Here is a 19,514-nt window from a genome sequence, read left to right as displayed (position 1 = left end):
AAGAAATTTTTCTAATTGACTTTCTAACCCTACAACATAAAGAACTAGAAAGTAAACAAAAAGGAAAACTCAGAGCAAATAGAAGGGAAGAAATAGTAAAGATCAGAGCAGAAATAAATGACATAGAAACTAAAAAATACCCACAAAACAGACTCATCAGGAAACAAAGTGAGAGGACCCAAATAAACAAAATCAGAAACAAAAGACAATCTGGACAACCAATTGGACGATCTTGGCAAAATGTACAAATTTCTAGAATCACACATTCTCCCAACACTGAACTGAGAAGAGATAGGAAACTTGAACAGACCAATAACAACTAAGGAAATTAAAGAGGTAATCAAGACTCTCCCACCAAACAAAAACCCAGGCCTGGATGGCTTTACGGAAGAGTGTTACTGAACATTCAAAGAAGAACTAATACTCATTCTCCTCAAACTATTCCAAAAAATTCAAGAAAAAGGAAGACTTCTAAACTTGTTTTATGAGGCCAGCATAATTCTAATTCCAAAACCAGATAAAGACACTACAAAGAGAAAAAACTACAGGCCAATATCTCTGATGAATTTAGATGCCAAAATGCTTAACAAAATATTAGCATATCGGATCCAGCAATACATTAAAAAAATTATTCTCCATGACCAAGTGGGATTCATCCCAGGGACGCAAGGCTGGTACAATATTCGAAAATCAATAAATGTGATATACCACATAAACAAAATGAAAAATAAAAACCATATGATCATATCAATAGATGCTGAAAAAATATTCAACAAAATCCAGCACCCATTTCTGATAAAAATGTTCAGCAATGTGGGATTAGAGGGATCACATCTCAACATAATAAAGGCCATATATGAAAAACTTATAGCCATCATCGTGCTTAATGAGTGAAAACTAAAAGCATTTCTCTTAAGAACAGGAACAAGACAGGGATGCCTACTTTCACCACTCTTATTTAACATAGTACTGGAAGTCTTAGCCACAGCAATCAGACATGAAGGAAAAATAAAAGGGATCCAAATTGGAAAAGAGGAAGTGAAAATGTCATTATTTGCAGATGACATGATATTGTACATAGAAAACCCTAAAGATTCCATCAAAAGTCTACCGGAGCTGATAAATGAATTTGGCAAAGTGGCAGGATACAAAATTAACATCAAGAAATCGATGGCATTCTTATACACCAATAATGAACTCACAGAAAGAGAAAGTAAAAAAAAAAATTCCATTTACCATTGCAGCAAAAAAAATACGATGCCTAGGAATAAACTTAACCAAAGAAGTAAAGGACCTATTTGCAGAAAACTATAGGACATTGAAAAATGAAATAGAGGAAGATACAAAAAAGTGAAATCATGTACCTTGTTCATGGAAGAATTAGCATCATTGAAATGTCCATACTACTCAAAGCAGTCTATAGATTCAATGCCATCCCCATTAAAATATCAATGACATATTTCACAGAATTAGAACAAATACTCCAAAAGTTTATATGGACCCAAAAAAGACTTTATATACATATATGCATAACCAGTGGATATATACAAATAATGCTGGGGGTAGGGACAGGATTGGGAGGAGGGTGTCTAGGGGGGAAAAGGTAGAAACATCGGTAACAACAACAACAAACATTTTGCTTTATCTCGATAATCTAAGGAATAGTTTTTAAATCGTGCTATTTTCCCTCTTGATTTAGGTGTGGGAGTTGATGGAGGCAATGACAAAGATTGGGAAGCCAATGCCTGCAAAATCCAGCTGATTAAGAAGAAAGGGAAAGTAAAAGCACTGGATGAAGAAGTTCACAGTAATGTACTTAGTTTTATCTTTGTCCCCCTTCTTCTTCCTTCACCCTTTCTTACCAAATTACTTTTCTTCCCATATTTTGGGCCCCATTTAGTGATTCTTGATGTTGAAGGGAGGGAGGAAAAGTAGTTATGTTACTGTCTGTCTATACTGGTTTTAAAATATACCTGACCTTCCAAAATTATCGTATTAATTAGGGAAGGAAATTAATTAGCTACACTGCATTTAGAGCACAATTAGTATTATAAAATGAAGAAGCCATAATTTGTGAGGAAGGGCCTTTTTTTTTTTTTTATCCTCACCTGAGGACATTTTTTCATTTTTTGTTTAGACAGAATGGGAGGGAGAGAGAGAGAGAAACATCGACGTTAAAGGGACACATCGAGTGGTTGCCACCCGCACAACCCAACCAGGGCCGGAGACAAACTGCAACCGAGGTACGTGCCCTTAGTGGGAACTGAACCCTGGGTCTCTTTGGACCACAGGCTGACGCTCTAACCGCTGAGCCAAACCGGCCAGGGCGGAAGGGCCTTTCTTAGGATAGAAATAGGGAATACAAGTTTGTTGATGGAATGGTAGATATCCCTTTTTAAAAATAAACTATAGAATTTATTAGGGTGACATTGGTTAATAAAATTATATAGGTTTCAGGTTAGATAATCCTTTTATCTACATTATTAGTAGATGAGTGGGAGGCTAGAAAGGCAGGTTGTGACTAGAATCACTATCGTGGAATGTCAGCATTGAAACATACCTCCTGCCCTGGCCAGTTTGGCTCAGCGGTTGGAGCGTTGGCCTGCGGTCCGGAGAGACCCGGGTTCGGTTCCCGCTAAGGGCACGTACCTCGGTTGCAGTTTGTCCCCGGCCCTGGTTGGGTCGTGTGGGTGGCAGCCACTCGATGTGTCCCTTTCACATCGATGTTTCTCTTTCTCTCTGTCTTCCTCTCTCTCCTTCCCACTCTATCTGTATAAAAAATAGAAAAATGTCCTCGGGTGAGGATAAAAAAAAAAAAAAAAGAAACATACCTCCTCCTTTCCTGCAGGAAAGTCAGACAGTAGTGGAGAAATTGTAAATTAAAGACATTGTGAATTCTTTTTTTTTTTTTTTTTATCCTCACCCGAGGACATTTTTCCATTTTTTGTACAGATAGAGTGGGAGGGAGAGAGAGGAAGAGAGAGAGGGAGAAACATCGACGTGAAAGGGACACATCGAGTGGCTGCCACCCGCACGACCAACCAGGGCCGGGGACAAACTGCAACCGAAGTACGTGCCCTTAGCGGGAACCGAACCCGGGTCTCTCCGTACCGCAGGCCGACGCTCTAACTGCTGAGCCAAACCGGCCAGGGCACATTGTGAATTCTTAATAAACCACTTTGAAGAACAATGTGGCAGTGTCTGTATGGGCGATGCCTATACCCTTTGACCAAGCACTTCCACTCTTGAGCATATACTTGAAAGAAACACTGTTGACAAGGAGCCATGACAAGAAGATTCACTGCAGCAAAATTTAGAAACAATCTCTGTGTCTATCAGTAATGGAATGGGATAATAAGTTGTAATGATAGTGAATGACCATGTGTAGCTTTTGAAAGGAGTGCATTGGATCTGGTTCTGCATGTGGGGACCTGGAGTAGGATATGTAAGGAATAGGACTGTTTAAAAAAATATCATATGTATTGACAAAAAAGTTGAATGTCCTACAAGGTAAAAAGCCTTTTTCATATCAGGATTTACAGCATTATTGTCAATAAATATTTGCTGCTTCAAAAAAAAAACAACACAAACAACAACAACAACAACAAAAACCCCCCACAAAAGAATACTATAAATTATGAACACATATTAGCATAATAGAAGTTTGAAGGCACAGTGGAAAACGTTTTTCATCAACTTGAGGAATGGGATGGGCAGGGTACCAAAGATGTATCAACGGCATCTTAAAAAAGATCTAAAGCACACATGGTTAGATGTTAACTTTTGTAAACTCTGGGTGTGGGTATTTGGATGTTTGTGATGTTTATATTATTATTCCCAGCAAGTTTCAATATTTTTGACCTGTTAAATCAAAAAGGAAGGAAGACTTCTCAGAAAAGGCCTTTGGATTTGTGGAGTAAGAGGTTATTGGTAGCTTCTGACTTTGATGAGAATAGCTAACTTTTATTGATTGCTCTCTATTCCAGGTACTCTTGTAAGTATTTCATGTGTATTAACTCATTTATTCCTTGTTATAAACCATGAAATTATCATCTTCATTTTGCAGATGAAGAAATTGACAGAGGAGTAGGTACTGTCATTAGATGGCGTTGGCACTAAAGGCAGAGAAGTTTGGGGCACAAAAGCAGGGAGAAGGAGAGCTGCTCTTCTAGGGAGTGACAAAAATTAAAGATTGTTTTTACATTTTATGTCTTTAAAAAGATGTTAAGCACAAATGACTATATGTTGACCTTAGTTATCTCTGGATGTAGGTATTTGAGTCTTTATCATTGCCAGCAAATTTAAATGTTTAACTATTAAAGAGAAGAGTGACATCTGAAAAAAGGATTGAAGCGGGCAAAAAGCCTTAGGCATGAAAGTGGTGGGAAAATAGAGAATGCAAATAAGGAAATTATTGAGGCATTACAGGTTAGAAAGGTGAAGGCACAGGTAGGGGGTTAGGTTTTATGGAAGTCAAAGGTAGAAGAAAAGCTAAGTTAGACAGTTATGAGGTGAGGGGAGAAAGCTGAGTAAAGTGGAAATTGAGGGAATATAGGTAGGTTTGAAGGTTAAGGAGAATAGAAAAGATGTCATGGAACTGTTGGGAACTGAATGAGCTATGAGTTTAACGAATAAGGAATATGGGTACATATTTCATAAATGGCAACAGTGAAATAAATAGTTTTGATAATTACCATGAACTTGACATGGATTCAATTTACAGACTCTTGTTAAAGACTCTCTAATGTTGCTTGCCAGCATGTGGGGGGAGATACTGCTTTAATTATAGTTAGCCTAAAAAACTAGTCAGATGCTTTTATTGCTTTTACTAGCTTGTTAACTAGTGATAAACAGTATCGTTTACTTTTCTGGAGATCATTTATTAGGTCACTTTAATTATTCAGAACACTGGTAAGCCAGGAAAGAATACATTGATGATTATATCTTTTTATTGATGGAGCCATCCAATAAAGATGTGAGTGTCTGCCCTATTTAGCTCTTCGTGCTTATGGTTCAAAGATAATAAGCTGCTGCTTTTGTAGAACTCAGATTCTGATGGAAGCCAGGTTGACAACATGTCATAAATGTAATAAATAGTGCAGTGGAGTTTACCATTGTCGTTTTAATCTTAGGTTCTGGAGTCAACCAGATTTGGATTGAAATCCTATCTCTACTTACTATTCATATGACCCATGGCAGGCAGATTCTGTGGTCTCTTTGAGCCTGAGTTTCTTTATCTGTAAAATGGAGACAACAGTACCCCTCCTCACAGAGTATTGTGAGGATTTCAATAAAAAAATAAATGTTTATTGAGTATCTATTATATACCAACCATCATTCTAGGCCCTGAGAACAAAACAGAACAAGATAGGCAAAACCCCGTGCCATGATGAAACTTACTGTTTAATGAGATAGCCAGACAACAAACAAATATATAATGTTAGGTAGTGATTAGTGCTATGAACAAAAAGAATAGTAGAGGTGACATTTGAGCAGAGATCATGTGATTGTCCAAAAGAGGGAATTCTAGGCAGAGGGAACACCAAGTGCAAAGACCCCGTGTGGGCTTGGCCTATTTGTGGGTGAAAGTGGGGCTAGGGCACAGTAAGTGAGGCAGAGAGAAGTGGGAGATGAAGCTAGAGAGGTGGCTGAGGGCTAGGTCATGCAGGGTCTTAAGGATGATGGATTTTACTATGTGTGTTATGATAAGCTTTGTTATCTGGTAAATTTTATTTTAACTAAATGAATTTTATATTTAGGAAATTAGAAGGAGGGCATTACTAGTAAGTAATTCTTAAGATCAAGGAGCATCAGTCTACAACCCCATATTTTCATAGTGTTACTCTGTTTACAAGGATCTATTCTTTGATTTTGGAAGCTCTCCATAATTGCAGTTTATATTGTGAGATATGTTTGGAGAGCAAAGAAATTATAGTCATAAGGTTGTGTGGCAATGAGAAAATGAATTTATTTTTACATGTCTAATGAAAACAATACTGATTTTTTCAAAGCAAGGATTAAATATAGATTTAAAAGCTTACATTAACTCTCTTTGTCCTTAACTCTAGAATGTGAAAATTTTCAGACCTCCAAAAACATAGAAAGAATAGTATATTAAACACCCATATATTTCATCTAACCTTACCAATTGTTAACATTATCACATGTGCTTTTTCTTTTATTGATATGACAGAGAGAGAGAGAGAGAGAGAGAGAGAGAGAGAGAGAGAGAGAGAGAAAGAGAAAGAAACATTGATTGGTTGCCTCCCGCTCGTGCCTTGACTGGGAATTAAACCCACCACCACTCCAGCCAATTGAGCCACACCAACCAGGGTGCCTTATCTCTTTGAATACAGTTTTTGGTTGTTATTGGAACCATTTGCCCTAAATATTTCAGCTGCACTCTGCATTAACTCTTCCAAATATTTTAATTACTATTTTGAGTATGCCTGATCTTCAGTTTTAATAATTGTATATTTCTGGTGAGCAGCACTGTGATAATTATATTTAAATTTAGCATGATCTCTATAGCATGGTTTAATATTAGAATTTTTCATTTTATCTTTAGAACAACAGGATATGGATTTGGATATAGAATTTGATGTACATCTTGGAATAGCCCATACCCGTTGGGCAACACATGGTGAACCCAGCCCTGTCAATAGCCATCCCCAGCGCTCTGATAAAAATAATGGTATGGACATACTGTACATGCTTTGGAATGATTGTAGAGGGTCAATAATGGGAATAGAGTGGAAGCTCTATGTTTTCATTATTTTAATTTGGAAAATTTCAAACATATTTATATAGAGAGTATATACAGAACCTGATGCATCCATTACCCAGCCTCAACATTTATCAATACATGATCAGTTATGTTTATCTATACCCCCACCCAGCTTATTTTGGAAGCTAATAGATTATCATATAGATAGATATATCACAGGTAGCTAGAAATCATAACATTTAATTTGTTCTTATTTTTTTAAAGAAGAATACTTTCAAGAGAGATTTTTTTTTTTTTTTTTTAATCCTCACCCAAGGATATTTTTCCATTTTTTTGTACAGATAGAGTGGGAGGGAGAGAGAGGAAGGGAGAGAGAGAGAGAGAAACATCGACGTGAAGGGACACATCGAGTGGCTGCCACCCACACGACCAACCAGGGCCGGGGACAAACTGCAACCGAAGTACGTGCCCTTAGCGGGAACCGAACCCGGGTCTCTCCGGACCGCAGGCAGACGCTCTAACCGCTGAGCCAAACTGGCCAGGGCTCAAGAGAGATTTTTAAAAATTTTTTTTCTTTATTGATGTTTTAGAGAGAGAGGAAGGGAGCGGGAGAGACAGAAACATCGATGAAAGAGAACATCAGTTGGCCACTTCCTGCATGCCCCCCTCTGGGTATTGGGCCCACAACCTGGGCATGTGCCCTGACTGGGAATCGAACCAGCGACCTCTTGGTGCATGGATTGACACTCAACCACTGAGCCACACCAGCAGGGCGATAGTATTTAATTTGTAAATATTTAAGTGTATATCTCTAAAAAGTAAGGACTTAGTAGATTGATATGTCTCAAGAGACTTCTCCCTTTCTCTCCTTTTCCTTTGCAGTTTACTCTGTTGTTTGTCCTATAGAGTTTTCTACGGTTTAGATCATGTTAATTGTATGCATCCCATGGGTCATTTAACATGTTTCTCTGTCTGTTCTATTTATTATAAATTGATATAGTGTTTGTTTACAACTGGAGGTATATAATTGTTAAACAGTAACTTTCGAGGTAGAAAAGTTTTTCTGAAAGAAAGGGTTTATTGAGTCACATACTAGTCAGAAAAAGGACCAGTTTCTGGGACCATCAATTTATTTATTATTATTATTATTATCATTATCATTATTTTTTTAATCCTCACCCAAGGATATTTTTCCATTGACTTTCAGATAGAGTGGAGGGGCGCTGGGGGGGAGAGAGAGAAACATTGATGTGAGAGAGACACATTGACCAGTTGCTTCCCACATGACCCCAGCCAGGGCCCTGGGATCAAATCACAACCGAGGTTTGTGCCCTTGCCCTGAATTCAACCTGTGACTCCCTGGTCCTCAGGCTGACACTAACCACTGAGCCAAATCTGCTAAGGTTGAGACATACAATTTAAACCACCAGCAGCTATTTGGGAAGACAAATATGTCCACCATACTGGGATCGATGGGGCTCCTTTATACAGTGAGTTTAGGGAAGAAAGCTGTACGTTATTTTTTTTTTATCCTCACCCGAGGACATTCTTCCACTTTTTTGTACAGACAGAGTGGGAGGGAGAGAGAGGAAGAGAGAGAGAGGGGAACATCGATGTGAAAGGGACACATCGAGTGGCTGCCACCCGCACGACCAACCAGGGCCGGGGACAAACTGCAACCGAGGTACGTGCCCTTAGTGGGAACCGAACCCAGGTCTCTCCGGACCGCAGGCGGACGCTCCAACCGCTGAGCCAAACCGGCCAGGGCAGCTGTACATTATTTTGAAAGAATTTACACTGGCTATAATTAAGGGGGTGGGAATATGCACGTGAAGAGGGCTAGTTCTAGGATAGGTGTGTAAGTAAGGAAGAAGGGTTTGTTACTTTTGTGTTGGTTGTGGTCAACAGCTTGGAAAGTTCATGGGTAAGCAGGATGCAGTATTGCCTGGGGTTGGCTATTCTCTCTAGATTAGAGCTGAAATAGCAACCTAAAAGTTGATTCAAAGTTTCAACATACAATAAGGAATGTGAGCAGTCTTTTGTTTGTTTTTGCTCCTGTTTCTGTTAACTGATTAACTCTCCCTGCCTCTTCTTCCTACCCTTTGGCTTGCTGTAATTTAATTTAGGACATATGAGAATTTTTTCTTGTCATAATATTGGATGTTTTTCTTTGTGTTGTTAGCAGTCATTCATGATCATTGTTAAGATATTTTCTTTAGGGGTTTTATTATTGATAGATTGATTGATTGATTCTGACCTGAGGATTTTTTTTATTGATTTTTAGATAGAGTGGAATGGAGGGAGGAATGGAGAGAGCAACATTGATGTGAGAGAGACACATTGATTAGTTGCCTCCTGCACAGCCCCACCAGGGTTTATGTTCGCTATTAGCTATTTATGATTCTCTTTGTTCTAGCATTAAAGGTTTTTTTTGTAGTAATATTTTGTGGTATCATCTTTACTTTCTTAAAAATCTAGTGAAAATGGTTATATTTATTATTTGATTCGTAATGCATTTAGTCTAAGCTCATTTAATGTCAGGTCAAAATGTCAGATTGTTAAGTATTTTAAAAACATTTTTATAATTTAATATAAAATTGAATTTAGTGGTAACTACTCTCCTCACTTACATAAACTTTAAATAATAAATTCATATTGGTATTCTTTATGTACACTGTCAGTAGATATAAATCATAATATTGTCAACTCTTGATTTTTATATTTTTCAGAGTTATTTAATAAAAAAAGATGAAATTTATTCCACTATCATGTATTTGATGTTGGAATTCTGTTTTAACACTTATCATTTTAGGAATTGTCTGAACCTCAGAAAAATACATTTAATTATAGAACTGAATAATGTTTTTTTTTATTAACTCATTTAACTTTAGTTCTTAAACTCATTTGGTATAAATCAGATAATTGCATTAGTTTGAAATGGTTCTCTCTTTTTTTTTTATCTTCACCCGAGGACATTTTTTTTTGTTTTGTTCAGATAGAGTGGGAGGGAGAGGAAGAGAGAGAGAGAAACATTGACGTGAAAGGGACACATTGAGTGGCTGCCTCCTGCATGACCCAACCAGGGTCGGGGACAAACTGCAACCGAGATATGTGCCGTTAGTGGGAACTGAACCCAGGTCTCTCTGGACTGCAGGCCTACACTCTAACCACTGAGCAAAACTGGCCAGGGCTGAAAGGGTTCTCTTTAATCTTAGGAATGTTCTGTGCATAAGAATGGATGAAAAAAGAAGTGAGAATAATAGTTATTTACTTCTCAATTTGCAAATGAGGACATAGACCCGGGGAACTTGCTCCTTTCACATGTTGACATTTTGTTAGTATTTTAGCCACAACCAAAATTGATGACTCTAACCCCCAGTTTATTCCCCACTATTACCCTGGCACTGTGTACTTCCACTAAAGCCACATAAACTGTGCTGCTGATCTACCTGAGGATAATCTGGTAATGAAAAGTAGATAATACTTGATTACACCTTAAAGTATACATGACACATTTTTTGATTTGAGAAATATCTGTTAATAGTAATGGGTATTTATAATGTTTACTAGATCTGTAATTTTTGGTCATTAATATCTTTATCTCTTTTAGAATTTATTGTTATTCACAATGGAATCATCACCAACTACAAAGACTTGAAAAAGTTTTTGGTAAGTAAAGTGACCTAGAAAGGTACCAGTCTTTGACAGTACTTTTAACGAGAACAGTGAGGTTGTTTGTTGAGTTGTGCAATAAATACTGTGTAGGTGTGATCAAGTGATTTGTAAGACAATTCCAAGGGTATGGTGGTTTATTGGACTTTTCTTTGTTGATAGTGGAACATTTTTGTTCCTTATATGAAAAGGAAACAATTTGGCTTTGTTATGAATGACCCAGAAGTACAAATGAAATTGGAATTTTGGGGGTATGTCTATTGCATTATGAGAGATTTTGTCATTTTTAAAACCTTCTAGGATATGTAAGAAGAATCAGAGCAGATTAAATGAAGGTTCTGTGCCCTACATAGCTATATCCCTATATAGTAGTGATCATGATGATAACCTTCATAGTGGCTTCTCAGGTCTGTCCAGCTGAACTTCCTGTAGTGATGGAAACCTTCCATATCTGTGTCTAAACCTTCCAGAGTGTCAAATATAGTAGCCACTGTCCACATGTGGCTATTGAGCTAGTATGAGTGAGGAACTAAATTTGAAATTATTTCATTTAAATTTAAGTAGCCACATATATCTAATGGCTATACTATTTGATAGTAAAATATTAATAAAGAATTATATTAATTATAGAATTAGTGTTTTATATTATATATTTTATTATATTTTAATTATTTAAAATTTATTTAATATAGATTTATGTAATTATAATTGTATGCTCAGTTACACAGAATACCTCACTGTTTTGGGCTCACTGTAATTAGATGGTGATATTAAATTTGATCAGTGGGTATTGAGGTACAGTGGTTAAAAAAAGATTAGAGCCCGGCTTGTGTGGCTTAGTGGATTGAGCATTGTCCCACGGACTTAGACTTCCCAGTTCTATTCTGGCTCAGGGCACATGCCTTGGTTGCCTGTAGGGCGTGTGCAGGAGGCAGCCGATTGATGTATCTCTGTCACATGGATGTTTCTATTTATCCCTTCTGTCTCTAAAAAAGTCAATAAAAACGTATTTAAAAAAAAGATTAGAAATTGCTTAGTGAGATTTTTGAAGAAATTCTGTAGATAAGATTTGGATATAATGAATACTTTCTTAAATGTGTTGATTTTCTTTCTAATTACAGGAAAGTAAAGGCTATGACTTTGAATCTGAAACAGACACAGAAACAATTGCCAAGCTTGTTAAGTACATGTATGACAATCGAGAAAGTCAAGATATCAGTTTTACTACCTTGGTGGAGAGAGTTATCCAACAATTGGTATTAAACTACACTTTTAAAAACATTTTAGTTTTCAATTACTGTTTATACTCATTATTGGGTATTAATTTCAGGTGTACAGCATAGTGGTTAGATAATCATGTACTTTACAAAGTGTTTCCTCTGATATTTCCAGTACCCACCTGGCACCATACATAGTTATTACAATATTACTGACTATATTCCCTATCTCTACTTTACATTCCTGGGACTATTTTGTAACTATCAATTTGTACTTCTTAATCCCTTTACCTATTTCATGTAGACCCCCAACCTCCCTCCATGCTGGTTAACTAACAGTCTTTAAACCACACTTTTAAAGATAATTATTACCAACATTAATCATAATAAGATCTTAAAATTAAGTTTGAGGAGTAGGAACTATGAATTATTTTTAAATATTTTTGGCTTTTATTTTCCATATATATAACTTTTCAACTTGAATAATTTTGAGAAATTGTTGTATGACTGACGACCCTTCCTTTCCCACACACATTTAAAATTCTACTTCTTTCACTATAGCTTAGTGTCATGGGAATTAAAAGTAAGGTAAAATCAAACAATTTGTCTAAAAACTATGCATTCATACACACACAAACTCGTACATGCCACACAAACATGCATATAATACACACAGTTGGGGACTCATCACTTTCTTGCTTCCTACTCACTCTAGTGTTCTTCCCTGTCTGTAACTTAGCATGAAGGTAGCTTCAGTGAAATGTACACTCTTTATTCTGCGGTAATGTGCATGTCTCTGAGTCAGTATAGTCAACTCCTTCTTTTTCCTTGTGGAAACTTTTCCTTGGCTATAGAAAACTATTTCCCAGTCAAAGAGAAAAGTGGTATTCTTTTTGATCCCATCCCAGTTGCCCTAATTAAAGATTAAAGATCCACAAGAGTTCATACACATAGTGATTTCCACCCCCGTTCCCTCTCGTAACTCTAGCTTTCCCATTTAAAAGCCCTTCTCAATGAAGATCCAACCCTCACCTCCCACCTCCACCCAATCTTCTGATGTCTACACTAAAGGAGACAGGAAGATGGAGAAAATAGAGGTCTGTTCCTTCCCTTGACTCAAGGCAGAGGAGTGTGCCTTGCCAGCCTTTCTTTGTTTCTACTCTTTGTATAACCTGGTTTGTGTTTGTGGTGGTTTCTTTCCTCTCCTACCTCATGTTCCTTCTTTATTCATTCTTGATTTCGTTAGGCCCTGTCCATGAGGAGGTTGGGTAGAGGGGGTGGTATGGTGTGCATCTCCAATATTAAGGTAAAAAAGAGTGTAATTTAACAGTGGTATAAAATTACTGGACCAGAGAATTGGTTTTGGATATTGAACTTGGGATCTTTTCCTTTACTAATGAACTTGCTATCCTCTCTTTACTAATGTATAGTATGGGAGATAATGATGTATTTATTGAGAAATGTATGTTCAGAGGTGACTTTTAAAATGGTATGTTTTGGAGCTATTACCTATTGAATGTATCCGAAGGGTAGTCTTGATTAAAAAGTGGGTCTTGGATACACCAAAGCTCAGGAGGAAGTGTCTACCTAAAATTTAGACTTGCTTATACATTAGAGCAACAGTTGTGTAAATAAAAGAACAGTGGTGTAAATAAAAAATTTCTGTGATAAAGCCAGTATGTTTTAGACATTTCACATTTGATAACTGATTATCATATGTATTGCTAACCCATTTTTTTTTTCTCTCTGTAGGAAGGTGCTTTTGCACTTGTATTTAAAAGTGTTCATTTTCCTGGCCAAGCAGTTGGCACAAGGTATATATGAATTTACTAATGCCTAATAATTATAAGTATTTTGAAACTTTTGAATTATAAGTTTATTCTCTGTTCACTGTAAATGACCCTTCACTATAATGTCCTCTGTAGCAGCTATTCAGTTTTGCTCTTGTAGTGTGAAAGCTGTTGTAGAAAATATGTAAAAAAATGGGCATGGCTGTGTTCAAGTAAACATAGATGAACCTGCCCTGTGGGTCATAGTTTGCCTACCTCTGTTATTGAATATTAATTTGAAATAAAAAAAAATGTTTTTATTGATTTTTTAGAGAGAGAAGAAGGGAGAGAGAGATAGAAACGTCGATGTGAGAGAGAAACATAAATTGGCTGCCTCCTGTATGCTCCCTACTGGGGATCGAGCCTACAACCTAGGCATGTGCCCTGACCAGGAATCAAACCAGGACCTCTCAGTCCATGGGATGACACTCAGTCCACTGAGTCATACCGACCAGGCTATTATTGAATTTTTTAAAAAAAATTTTATATCATTCCTTTGTTATGTCTGAAGTTAAACTTAGAAAGAGAATTTAAACTTTATTTGAAGACTGTTCTGTCATCACATTTAAATTTATATCATTAATGTAATACTAATGTATTATTTGTAAAAATAATTCATTCTGTTTCATTTTGTACTAACAGACGAGGTAGTCCTCTGTTGATTGGTGTACGAAGTGAACATAAACTCTCTACTGATCACATTCCAATACTCTATAGAACAGGTAAAAACTATTCCTACATCATGCCATGGGAAAAACGTATACATTGAATGCAGTAGATATAAAGGATTTTTTTCCTTAAATTGAAATAAATGCCTCTTTGGTCAGGTCCACTCATATACAGTTCTGTCTAGACATGAAAAGTATTTGTTTTGTGATTTCTCTGACAAGTAGAATTTTTTCTGTTGTATATCCATAGCTAGGACTCAGATTGGACCAAAATTCACACGGTGGGGATCACAGGGAGAAAGAGGTGGGAAATGCACTGCATGGATGAGGAAGAATCTTATCCTCTTTTGTTCATTCTTTACTAATTCTTTGTTCTTGGAGTGAATGAATGTGCTGGGCCTCTAAAAATGTGCTTATTTCATGGGGAAACATAGTTTTACATTTTTCTAATTTGCAGAGAATATTTTGTCTGTCTGCTTTTGGCATTTAGAAAACTGCTTTTAGTAATTTCTTTAAAGTCTCTGAGATTTGAAAAATAGTGTTTTTCCTAGGATCCATTGTTATAAGTAAGATGCTAAGATGAGGAGAAGAGTATTGTGTGCTAGACTATTATAGATTGGACTCAATGATAGTTTGAATAATTCTGCCTAAGTTTTTACTGACATAGTTGGTTTTAATGGTTTTTATTTTATGCATGACATTTTACTTTTAGATTTACATTCAATATCTTGATTGGCTTTGTTTGAATTTGGAATTGTTCTTTTTTTTAAATTTATGTTTGAATTTTTTATAGGACTTTCAGCTATACAAACTCTGGAACATTTTATTGGTATAATTAGACCAAGAAAAATATGTGCTGTTTCCAATTACTTATTATTAAAAGTAAATTCAGGAAATTGGAACCATATTATTAATGTATAATTCTTGGTTTCTTGAAAATAATTTAACAAAGTACTCTAAACCTATTCATCTTTAGATTGTGACTGCTTTCACTATTTTATCTGTACAGAAAATTACTTTCTTAACCTTCAGTTCTGAGATGTTGGAATTTCTTCCTCATCCCCCGCCCTCCCTTTTCAGAAGAAAAACTGTCTACCAGTGAGAATACAGATTTTGGATCCAGAGTTCCAGATTTCTTCTGTTAATAATTCTGCTGTTTATACATTACCTTTATGTTACTGTGTACATTGCTTTAAGCTGCTTTTAGAAACAGTAGAAAAACATTAGCTAAGGTCTTAAGAAGTTGGAGGAAAAATTTATTAGAGACAAAAATTTATCTTTTTGAGATCAGGGTTTGTGTTTTAGTAACCCCTCATCTCTTCTAGTAGGTAGAGAGTGTGCAGCTTAACAGAGTTTAATTAAAAAAGAATGGTCTCTTGGGGGGGGGGGTTGGTAGGGGGGGTGCAGAAAGGGAGAAAATGGAGACATCTGTAATACTGTCAACAATAAAAAAAGAAGTATGACCTCTTATTGAAAAGGCTGTGTAAAGGGGAGAACCTGAACTGGCTTTCAGGCTTTAACTACTTTTTTTCCAGGTGACCAAATCAAGTGGGATGATGATAATAGTAGTATTATACTAAATAAAATAAGACAATATAGAAAGACATTTTATAGATTTTAAGAGTCATATATATGTCAGGTAGTAATGTTTTTTTCATTTAAATTAGCAATGATACCTCAACTTCTTCTAAATATTGTAATTAAAGATACCTTGTTACTTGAAGAATGAAATAACCAATATTTGGAGAAAGAATATAGTGAAACTCAACCTTGTGCATTTTATAACCAAAGCTGATTGTGTTTATTTAAAAAATTTAGATGCTGGGCTATCCTTCTACCTATTTTTAAATTTTTTTTCTTTATCAATTTTAGAGAGAGAGAAAGGGAGAGGGAGAGACAGAAATATCGATGAGAGAGAACATGTATTGGTTGCCTCCTGTGTGCCCCCCACTGGGGATCAGGCCCACAATCTGGGCATGTACCCTGACTGGGAATCAAACCAGTAACCTCTTGGTGCATAGGTTGATCGATGGTCAGCCACTGAGCCATACCGGCCAGGCCTTCTACCTATGTAAAAAAAAAAAAAAAAAATTTCTTTACTGATTTTAGAGAGAGAGGAATGGAGAGGGAGAGAGAGATAGAAACATCGATGAGAAAAAACATCAATTGGCCGCCTCCTGCATGCCTCACTGGGGATCGGGCCCACGACCTGGGCACGTGCCCTGACTGGAATCGAACTGGTGACCTCTTGGTGCATGGGTTGATGTTCAACCACTGAGCCACACTGGCCGGGGCTTCTACCTATTTTTTTTTTAATCCTCACCGAGGATACTTTTTTCATTTATCTTCAAATAGAGTGGGAGGGAGGGGGAGAGAGGTAGAGAGAAGGAAACATCAACGTGAGAGAGACACATTGACTGGTTGCCTGCCGCACAACCCCTTTAAGGGCCAGGGATGAACTGCAACCGAGGTACGTGCCCTTGACCGGAATCGAACCTGCGACTCTGTGGTCTGTGGGCTGACGCTCTAACTGCTGAGCCAAACTGGCCAGGGCACTATTTTTTTGATTCACTTTTTTTATATACAATGAAGTTCCTTCTTTTTCATGTAAAATTTTCTGAGTTCTGTCAAATGCAAACAGGTGTGTAACCACCACCACAGTCAAGATACAGAAAAATTCTATCCCCCAGAAAGTTTCCTCCAGCTGCTACTTTTTATCAACTCTTGTCCCCATGTCCAGCCCCTGGCAAACACTGACATGTCTTGTCTTTCTCAAGTATCATCTTTTCTAGGATGTTACCTAGTATTTATTTTTTAAAGTGTGGTATCTTTTCTGCTGTTGAATTTGGATGGGAAGAGCTATTTTGTTTTCATGTCTAAACCTTACTAAATAATCATGCATTGTCGAGAACTTTGGATGTGTGTTTCTAAGAATAATTATTTCCAAGTCTTTATAGACATGCATTTTAGAGTATTAACACAATATAAGTTTTTACAAGTGTATTTATGATATTCTCTGGCTATTGTCTGTAGGTTATAAGGTCTACTATGTTCTGATCTAGGTGAAAGGTGCTCTTTGTCTCTATGACCTTTGTATAGTCTTCAATTAATAGATTTAAAAAAATTTGCTTACTCGTCAAATTTCAGTATGCTTTCCAGTTTTGACTTTAGTTGTGAATGAGCAAAAAGGAAAAAAAAAAAAACTTCATCAATTACTTGATGATTTAAGTAGAGATACCAGAATTCTAAAATGCTAGGATTAAGAGAATATTATCATTGCAAAAGGACCATACTTATATCGACTTAAAACAAATGTTAGAAAACTCAGGTTTAAGAAAGAAGAGGTTCTGGGTTTATAATATTTTCATTCCTTATTAGAGAGTTTTAAGTATCTTTGTTTTGTTTTTAAATTACAGTAATTGGAAACTGTATACATCTTGATTTATTATTCCAATTTACTATGAAAATCTAGAGATATTTTGTTATAAGATAATAAAAATTACTATGCTACCAGTCTTCATTTTATTTTTCATTGCACAATTTTGATATTTTAAATACAATTTTATGATAAGTTTAGGTACACAAACTTACATGTATTCCATTAAGATTAGGCTACACATACATTTTACTAAAAGAGTGCTATTAATGAATTAATTTGCTTTTTACCTAGAAAAGAAATATTATTTAAAAAATATAACATAGCACTATTATCTGTCATGCTCTCTTTGATAGTTGCTATTTCACTCTACATGTTTTGTCTGTTCTTCTTGGCTAATTGCATGGAAATAGGTGCTCTACCGTTTTTTTTTCAGCATTTAAAAATTGCTGAAATTATTTTGTGTTGCTATGGTTTTGTGTTGATTTTGTAGAAAATTATGTATATTTATATAGTAGCCGTGGTTTTCGACATGTTTGCCGATTCTATTAACTCTGTGTTCTAGGCAAAGATAAGAAAGGAAGCTGCAATCTCTCTCGTGTGGACAGCACAACTTGCCTTTTCCCTGTTGAAGAAAAAGCAGTGGAGTATTACTTTGCTTCTGATGCAAGGTGAGCTTCCTTAGTTGATTCAAAGAGAATATTTAGTAAAGCTTGTCATGCTATAGGAAACCAGAAAGTCATTTTGTATAAATCTGGTCATGCTGTATATGAGAACTTTGTTAATTAAGAAAGTGAAAGTGACCATTTTTTGGAGATGGGGTTCTAAGAACACCTTTTCTCTCAATTAAAAGCACATAGGTCAGTAAAGAACAGATAATAGTCCTTGAGACTTGTTCCAGTGATTTACTTTGAGCTCTTATATTTTTTTCCTCTCCTTTTAGGAGCCTTATCTATTATCTAGGTTTTGGAGGGAGGAGAGATTAAAAAAAAAAAAAATTATTTATTTTTAAATAGTTTTTATTGGTTTTTAGCGAAAGAAGGGAGAGGGAGAAATAGAAACATTGATGAGAGAGAAACATGAATTGCCGCCTCCTGCATACCCCCTACTGGGATCGAGCCTGCAACCTGGACATGTGCCCTGATTGGGAACAAACCACCAACCTCTTGGTGCATGGTGCATTGCCCAACGAACTGAGCCACCCTGGCTGGGCTAATTTTTATTTTTATTTTTTAAATTTTATTTATTGATTTTAGGGGGGGTGGTAGAGAAACTTTGATTTGTTGTTCCATTTATTTATACATTCATCGGTTGTATCTTGTATATGCCCTGACAAGGGACTGAACCAGCAACCTTGGTGTATTGGGATGACAGTCTAACTAACTGAGCTACCTGGCCATGGTGGGAAGAGAGATTTTAGATCAGAAAGTAGAATAGTTAGTATTCTACCTATTATAGTGAAGTCATTAAATTGTTGTACTTTCAGTCTAACGTAGACACTTATCTTTTCAATTCCGAAGTAATTGGCAACATAATCACTTTTACAAAGGAAATAGTACTAGACTAAGAGATTCTGAGAGAAAAATGCAGTGGGATGCTTAAATGTGTTTATGAATGAAATACTACTAATAATGGGATAAAATGGAATCATTCAAATTGCTGACAAGTATTTGAGTCATTCATTGTGCCTGTAAGTAAGGGGATCTAAAAATGAAAAAAATGATGCAGTTTAGGACTGCAGGGAATTTATTATCTCAGTGGGAACACAAGCTTTAATGTGTTCTGATTTTTACAGGTGTATAGTCAGTGCTAAGATGTATCGTTGCTGTTATTAAGTAGGTATGTTACAGAGTTGACAGTTATGGCTTAAAGAAGTTGCAGAAACATCTCAGCCTTTTTTTTTTTTTTTTTTTATCCTCACCTGAGGATATTTTTCCATTTTTTGTACAGATAGAGTGGGAGGGAGAGAGAGGAAGGGAGAGAGAGAGAGAAACATCGACGTGAAGGGACACATCGAGTGGCTGC

At 36.3% G+C, this 19,514-nt stretch overlaps 1 protein-coding gene across 1 annotated transcript in view; it reads left to right on the top strand.

Moving 5' to 3' along the window:
* GFPT1 (glutamine--fructose-6-phosphate transaminase 1) overlaps nt 1-19,514 on the top strand; it is a 64,626-nt gene that overhangs the window by 17,033 nt on the left and 28,079 nt on the right. Inside the window, exons 3-9 of the mRNA XM_036262705.1 lie at nt 1,700-1,807; nt 6,569-6,694; nt 10,338-10,396; nt 11,521-11,655; nt 13,369-13,430; nt 14,088-14,167; nt 18,055-18,160. Of these exons, the coding sequence (XP_036118598.1) occupies nt 1,700-1,807; nt 6,569-6,694; nt 10,338-10,396; nt 11,521-11,655; nt 13,369-13,430; nt 14,088-14,167; nt 18,055-18,160 (676 nt within the window). The remainder of the gene's footprint in view (nt 1-1,699; nt 1,808-6,568; nt 6,695-10,337; nt 10,397-11,520; nt 11,656-13,368; nt 13,431-14,087; nt 14,168-18,054; nt 18,161-19,514) is intronic.

The sequence above is a fragment of the Molossus molossus genome, unplaced genomic scaffold (genome assembly GCF_014108415.1).
Source record: "Molossus molossus isolate mMolMol1 unplaced genomic scaffold, mMolMol1.p scaffold_m16_p_15, whole genome shotgun sequence".
Classification (NCBI taxonomy): domain Eukaryota; kingdom Metazoa; phylum Chordata; class Mammalia; order Chiroptera; family Molossidae; genus Molossus; species Molossus molossus.
This window is presented reverse-complemented; position numbering and strand designations above follow the sequence as displayed.